At 40.4% G+C, this 7,931-nt stretch overlaps 1 protein-coding gene across 1 annotated transcript; it reads left to right on the forward strand.

Moving 5' to 3' along the window:
• The first annotated feature begins 828 nt into the window (after positions 1–828).
• si:ch211-153b23.7 lies at positions 829–7,591 on the forward strand. The gene is made up of 7 exons (XM_042418008.1): positions 829–1,094; positions 4,563–4,713; positions 5,099–5,242; positions 5,456–5,584; positions 5,705–5,944; positions 6,202–6,327; positions 6,784–7,591. Exons 1-7 carry the CDS (start codon positions 958–960, stop codon positions 7,021–7,023), a joined length of 1,167 nt encoding a protein of 388 aa, XP_042273942.1. The 5' UTR covers positions 829–957; the 3' UTR covers positions 7,024–7,591.
• Positions 7,592–7,931: the final 340 nt, after the last annotated feature.

A 7,931-nucleotide genomic window follows, 5' to 3' on the forward strand; every position in this document is an offset into this window, starting at 1 on the left:
CAAACTATGAAAGATCTTATCAGCTGTACAGCACTGCATTTTCATGAGCTGCTACACTGCAGCTCTTATCTTTTGTCCTGCTGCACCTATTTCTCAGGCAAGTTCTTCACCACAAGTGGCCTTGAATCTATTGGACTCAGTTGGTGGAGGAGAACAAGTAGCAAACGAGGTTGTCAAATTAATTTCTTTAGTGTTAATAAAAGACAGCTTAGCCTGACTAAGAAGAACATAATTAACAAAAATCCTTTAATTTGCTTGATTGTCCCTTGGATGAACATGTGATTTACTAATTAACCTGTTGCAGCCCACTTCCCTCAATCCCAGTAATGAGCTGACTGCTGAATGCAATCAGCCTGACCTATCATTATTTGTCATGAATAAATGTATGCATTACCATTATTATCAATTACATGTCCTGCAATATATAATCATGCAGAAATTATGTACATCTATTCAGCTTCCCACCTATTAGTTCCTTCTGGAATTGCTCCTTTGAAAACATAGGACAACAGCTTGGCTAACAGGCAGCTGCCTCTCAATACACAACAGGCATAAACACACAACACAAATACACACATTAACACACACTTACTCCCCTGAGTGGAGTTTCCCAGATTCTCCAAATGATGTCAAAACAAGACAACATGTCAACTGAGTAAACTTTTTGACTACTGTAAATCCCACTGTGTGAGTTAAAATTGGTTTTAACAGTTACCCACAGCGGGACAAACCCTCTTTAACATAAAGCTCAGACAGTTTGTCAGTGTCACTTCCTATTCTCATAGCTGTGCATCATGTGGCCTCTTGGTCTACTTCCTCTTTTGCTACATATCAATACTGACGACACTATTTACTTTCCACCACATGCTTAGCGGAGGCACTGTGAAGAGAAACTTCTCTGTGTGTGTATCGCAGCGTTTTCTTTTTGTTTTCGACTTAATGAGGATTTGATCAGCCATGGATGGAGATGTGCTGTCTTTGTCGTCTTTCTCATCATTATCAGCAACAGCAGAAACACAGAAAGATTCTCCACCTAAAAGTGAGAGCAGCCTCCCTCAGAGCCACCAGGAACATAAATCAGCTGAAGAATTATGGTATGTATGATCCACATTTCTACTATATATACAGCTGTGGACACAAAAACAGCTACATCTTAGTGTAATCTATAATATTCTAGTACAACAACTCATCAACTGTCGCCTCAAATACTACCATCAAGTAAAATCAATATCTCTTTGACACAGAATTAACAAAGTTAAACATAATACAGTAAGAAATAAGGTAGTATTGACTGTAGGTATATTGTATTATATGGTACAGAGGTTCCTGTAATTGTGTCCGCCCCATCTTTTCATCAGCCTTCCTTATATAGACTAATAAGGCCAAAATGACATGGGTACGTTTCATTTCATACAGTTGTCTGATCATTACTGGTAGTCAGGGGAATTCTTGTAACTCTAATTTGTAATTCGCATGAAACCCACAGTATAGATAAATTCTATGCTTGATTACCTTTTTAGAAATGCTTAGACAGTTTTATTAAAGACAGCAAATCATTCAAGAGGGGGAGGAGGTATGAAGAGTGACTGCGGAGTTTCCCGTGAGGTCATCAAGATGTCTCACAAAAGAAATTATATCACTTCATTTCAAGCGTGTAAAAAAGGTCATAAAACAATGTCAAATATATAATTTTAAGCCATAAACTTGAAATAGGTTTTGTAATCAGGGTCACATTTTTTATTTAAGTGACTAATCCAGTAATCATAGTTGTTAATGTGGGCAAATTTGGTGAATGCCGTGACCTCACTACCTACACAAGGGATAAGTCTGCTTTAAATAATGTTGAAATTGTGAAACTCCACACTTCTCTCCTTTGTAAAGGGGATCCAACTGTGGCCATCAACCAGTTACACACAGAGATGTATCTAGAGTGATATTTTGTCAGAGTTGCCACAAGCAAGAGAGAGAGAGAGATATTATCTTCCTCTTTATCATATGCCATGGCAGTGAATTACCATATTGCTGGGGGAAGCACTGGCATTTTGGTGTCCTTCCAAGGCGGCATACGATTGAGAACTTTGTGAAACTGGGTCACACAGTGTATATCGACTGTCAGAAAAGCTAAAAGAGAAAAGTCGGTAGATCACTGAGACAAGGAGCATGGTGTGGTCCCAACAGGAAGGCTGAATACACAGGCCTGTCTTGCCAAGACAGGGTATTGGACATGAGTATGTTAGCATTTTGTGCTCATACTGGCCTCTAAAATGAGGCTCCATTTCACTTAATGTTTGTTTCATTTCATCTTCTGCCTTCATCCCAAACTTCCCAAACAGCAGAACTGTTGGTTGTGGTGTGGATGATTAACTCATTATTGACCATAAACAGCCTTCAGCCTTCACTAAAGCTCTTCTTTGCCTTGTTGAACCCAGAGGGATGACAGATGGTGCAAAGTGTAGATTTAGATAAATAATTTGACTCTGGGTAAACTTTCCTTTTATGTAATAACAAATTTTGATTATGGTTTCACACAAACAGCAACATATCTCTGGAAAATATCACTGTATTTTGTGAAGAACATAACCTTGCTTAATGTATTGCCTGAAACTGTCACCTTTTCAGGGAATAAGGAAAACACCCTTGTTTCGAGCTTGTTAATAATACATTTTTAATGTTATCTAGGGGCTTTGAGAAGTTTTCTTTAAGAAGTAGCTTGACATTTAGGGAAATATGCTTATTTGCTTTCTTGTCAACATTTAGAAGGTCAATACTGCTCTCATATGTGTAGGACAGAGGTTTCCAAAGTGGGAGGCGGGTCTCCCCAGGGGGGTTTCAAACAGCTTCAGGGGAGGCTCAGTGAATGGAAGTGAAAGTAAAAATCATATTAGGAGATCACTTAAAGTAGCCTAAATGTGTGTGATTTGGTTAAAGAGATACAGAAGTTTGGGGGAATTTCACTGGTTTTCCCACTTTCCCAGAATCAGAAACTAATAAATGTTTTAGGACAGAATTTTTATAAATTTATGTGGTCTGAAATTATGTCAAACAGCAATAGTAGGCTATCTTGGCTCAATTGTTGAGTGTCTATCGGATCAAATAATATAATCATGATCCCATAGGCATCCAGGAATGGATACCTATAGGATGAGGGGGAGAGGGGGTGCCTTTTTCCAAGCTTTGTCTGAGGGGAGGCCCACAGTCTCAGACTTTGAAAACCCCTGGTGTGGGATAAATATGAAGCCACAGCTAGAAACCAGTTAGCTTAGCTTAGCATAAAGACTGGAAACAGGGGGAAACATTTAGCCTAATTCTGTTGCAAGGTAACAAAATCCTCCCACCAGCACCTCTAAAACTCACTTTACTTTCAGATATAACTGAAACAGCTTTTTCCTCCTGTTTCCAGTCTTTACGCTAACCTAAGCTAAGCTAACCACCTGATAGTTGTGGCCTTACATTGAACAGACACCTATAGTAGTAGAATCTACTCATCTAACTTGCTGTAATAAAGTAAATAAATGTATTTCCCAAAATGTTCAAGTATTCTTTTAAACTTGAGAGGACAAGGAATTTCTAATCCCACATTTCCTTGATCTCACAGGGGTATCATGTGTTATGAAACCTGCTGAACCTGAAAGTACAAAGTCTTTATAGAACAGTATCTTGCCAGATATACAATATACAACCTGCAAAAAATTAGCCCCTTATATGTCATTTCAGCATTAAAAAGACAGACATTTTCTACTGCCTTGACCTGGCAGCACAGCTCTATGAAATTGTGTAACACCATTTTTCACATGGCAGGACAGTGCATGTAAGTGGATGAAAGCATGTGTTTGCGGAGGAGTCTAGCCTTAAGGGGGATGAGAGGTGATCGCAGATTGTGACTCTTGGTAGTGCTTAGCTCTGTAAGCAGTCCTACAGTACGTTTTGTGTGAAAAAGCCCCAAAAGCTACATGCAGAGCTGTGTTGTGTGTTCTTCCATGAGCAGGCTGCCTCCTGGGCTTTAGATCTCCCTTAGCTATTCCTTCTAGACAAGACCTCACAACAGGGCCGGTATATAGAAAGCTAGTTTGACTAATTAATCTTTGCAAATATTTTACTTTTGGTATTATCCAGTGGTTCCAAAGAAATAAACATTTTCCACAGCTCATCACCTCATTGTTTCCAGAGGCCATCGATACACAAATACATCTAATAGTAAACAGAGAATTTGATTGGCCAGGAGAGCAGATGCAGAGAAATGCACCACTCTGTGTGTGTTTGTGTGTGTGTGTGTGTGTGTGTGTGTGTGTGTGTGTGTGTGTGTGTGTGTGTGTGTGAGTGTCTTGAGTGCATAATGTGACTGTGCATGCATGTGTGTGCGTGGGTGTGCATAATAGCTCCGTTTTTATTCTCTGTAAGTGCACTCTATGTGAGTAGGTGTTCAAAAGTACCCTGACATTCTTTTGTGCATACATGCATTTGCTTATTAATGGAAATCCTCTGCTAATGTTCTTCATCATGACTTTATTTATGTGTATGTGTGTATGTTCAAACCGTATCCATGTGTTGGTGTGTGTGTGCAGGACAGAGGATGCGAGTCCTGCAGGTGACAGACTGCTGTCCGCGGAGGAGCAGGTCACTCTGATCACTGAGAGTATGACAGTCACCTCCACTGACCAGGAGAAACTACTGCTGCTCAACAAGAACACTGAGCTCCGCAGAGTCAACAAAGAGGTACAACATCAACATTAAACTAGTGCAGACTCTGTGCAGAGCTACATTTGTATTGCTGATGTTGGCAATTACATTTAGTTCTCTCTGAAAACCAGAGGAGGACTGTGGGCGTTATGTGAAAACTGCTGCTAAGGTGTGAAGAATCATCATTAAATTACATTTTTTCACAATTGTACAACCCTTGCTCCCAGATTTTAATTTGATGCTGCTTAATGAAAATGAGACAAGGGGAAGTAATTCTCTCAAGTGATGTAAACTGTAATGTATTTAGAGAGTGAGCATGTACCGAGGAGGGAAGTGTCTCACCTCACTGGCCTGAATTCACTTCCTGAAGCCTACATTGTGCCACCAATGACTTTATGATGATGATGATGATATGTTACAGCTGATGAAGCTGAATGAGGACTGGGACCAGGTTTATCGCAGTGCTACAATGGGTTTACAGCACAGACTGGAATCTTTGGAGCTGGAGAACTCCGCCATCAAGCAGCTGAACAGCAGACTGCTGCTCAAAGTAGAGCACCAACAGGTAAACACACAAATACTAAAAGGAAACACATGGGAGGTACTGTATGTACACACAATGGCACACACACACATAAAGTTCACATTGGCCTAAAAGGTGGGCGTAAAGACAGCTGTGATGTGGGGACAGATGAGGGGAATTTCCTAAACTGTGGGTTATTGTCTTGCTGGTTTAGATGGTGGTAGATAACACATATATGCTGTTTACTTATTGCAGAGTGCAAAGGAGTATTATGAGCAGGCACTGATGCAGGAGCTGAAAAAGAACCAAGAGCTGCAAGAATACATCAGGCTGCTGGAGAGCAGATTGCACCACTCAGACAGAGACTGCACACCTGCCAAACAGGTATTCTGCCTGCGTGTGGGTCTGTATAACTGTCTGCCACTTTATCATTATCATCTCTTAATATTCTCAGATCTATGACTTGAGTATTTTTCATCAATTTGTCTTGTGTCTTTATTAAAGGGAAGCTTCAGTGCAGTGGTACGCAGCCCTGTGTCATGCCCCACCAGTAATCCTCCTGAAGATCCAGAGCTGTCACCCTCTGGATACAACCCCTCATCTTCCTTTTTCCCAGCTTCTTCCAGCTCAGAGTCATGGCCAGAGGGAAAAAGCCAGAGCAGCAATACCCCACTGGGTGCACCAGCAGACTCCCAGCAAGAGGTGCAGGATCTAAAAGAGCAGCTGGAGGCACTGAGATGTCAGGTGGGCTGTTCTCTTCAGCACAGCATCAAAAATGTTCCCATTTCTTGTGTGATGAGAGCAGAACTGATGTCAACTCACTGTTGCCAGGGAAAGATCTGCTTAATGCTCTAAAAGAGACAGGCATTAGACGGTAAACTGCACCACCAAGTGGTTGCTCTGCTCTGATAGTTCCTGTTATGCTCTGAGCAAATATTGGGAAATCAGAAGATATGGCTTTGGTATCAGCTCACTGCGATATTGATGTCTTGTGTCTGCAGACCCAGATTTATGAAGCTGAATATGAGACAGAGCATAATGACCACAAACACACCATGCAAGAGAACCGGAGGCTGAGGAGGAAGAGGGAGGAGATGCGCCAACAGGTGGCACTACTGCAAGAGCAGGTAGTGTTTCAATTGTTTGTACAAATGCACACACACACACACACACACGCACACACACACACACACACACACACACACACACACACACAAAATGCACTCTCTTCTGAGCATATGCACATTTATACTTAAATGCCATAAACATGAATTAATAACCATTTAGTGGTTTTAACTTGACACTAATAAACATTTGTGCACTAGATTACTTTGTCAATGGCATCTGTTGCCCAGAGACCTTGACGTCATGCTGCATTGGTTAGATATGGAGTGTATAGGCAGCACCATGTCAGTTTAAACATACTGTTGTAACTACATGGTCTCATGGAGCCTTGTCTAACAAATAAATCCTCCCAGGCCTGGAAGAGATATTTTCACAACCGTGAATTCCTTCAAGATGTGTTACTCACTGGAATCTCATGTGTTTTACTGATCCTGTCTGTGGTTCTGACATTGCTACAGCTCAAGGTTTATGAGGATGACTTCCGACGGGAGCGGTCTGACAAACAGATGCTGCAGCGACTGCTGTTGAAGAAAACGCCTCCAAACAAGGACCCTGTGCTTATTCACCGCTGCAATAACGAGCAGCAGCCACTAGGAGGAGACAAGAGGACACAAAGTGGAGAGAGAGCTTATCCACAAAGAAAACAGCACCACCCACTCTGCCCCAAGCACCCAAATAGGGACAAAGAGTCACAGTGAGGCTAAGAGGGAGAAAATTAGAATCATTAATGTGTCAGAAACTCGCACACAATGATTTGTATTAACTTCCATTTGGAAAATCAGCATAGCATCATTACAGAGGCCCTCCAGGGAGACTCCTGGACTCTAGATGCAGTTTTAGCACTCTAATTTTAGTTGTCTGTCACACTCTCTCACAGCACTTTTATCTGATTAATGTTGACAAAAAAAAAGAAAAAAGAAAAAAAAGTATGTAGTAATATTTTAGAGAAGTAGCCCAACATTAACAAATCTGGGGTAAAATGCAATGTTTGATCTTTTAGGCTTCTTCTTGTAAAACTTAATGAAAATAAAGAAATGTTATAGTTAAATTGTAGATTACAGTCTACAGTGTTTTCTCTATATTATCTATACAGAAACTGTCACCAACTTTGGTACCTATGTCTATTTAATATATCTAATATGTTTCTTTCTAATAATTATCTTTCTCTAAAGTTAGCTTATTTGTTTACTCTGGCATGGATAGTAAGTCGTTACATTTGAAAAAGCAATACATATTCATAATAATAAATCGTACAGTAAGAACTGATCTCATCTTCCTGGCAGTTTGTTATCTTCTTTAATATCTTTGTGGCAGAAGGAAGCTACCCATATTTATGACCTTATTTATGATATTTGTTTAATTCTTTTTCCGAGAGGATAACTGGGACCATGATATACAAGATAATTGTGAAGACTGTAAAACAATTTCTTCTCAACTTCCTAGTCTCATTAAAACAGTCAACAACACAATTAAAGGCGTTGGCATCAGACAGTCTGACAAGGAAAATGTATTTCAGTGGTAATTCCCCTCATCAACTTCTAAGGAGCTGTTTTATCTCCTGGCATATGCTGCATAGTTAATGTTTGCTCTGTCACTGAAGGAAGTT

Source organism: Thunnus maccoyii, chromosome 8, assembly GCF_910596095.1.
Source record: "Thunnus maccoyii chromosome 8, fThuMac1.1, whole genome shotgun sequence".
In the NCBI taxonomy this organism is placed as follows: domain Eukaryota; kingdom Metazoa; phylum Chordata; class Actinopteri; order Scombriformes; family Scombridae; genus Thunnus; species Thunnus maccoyii.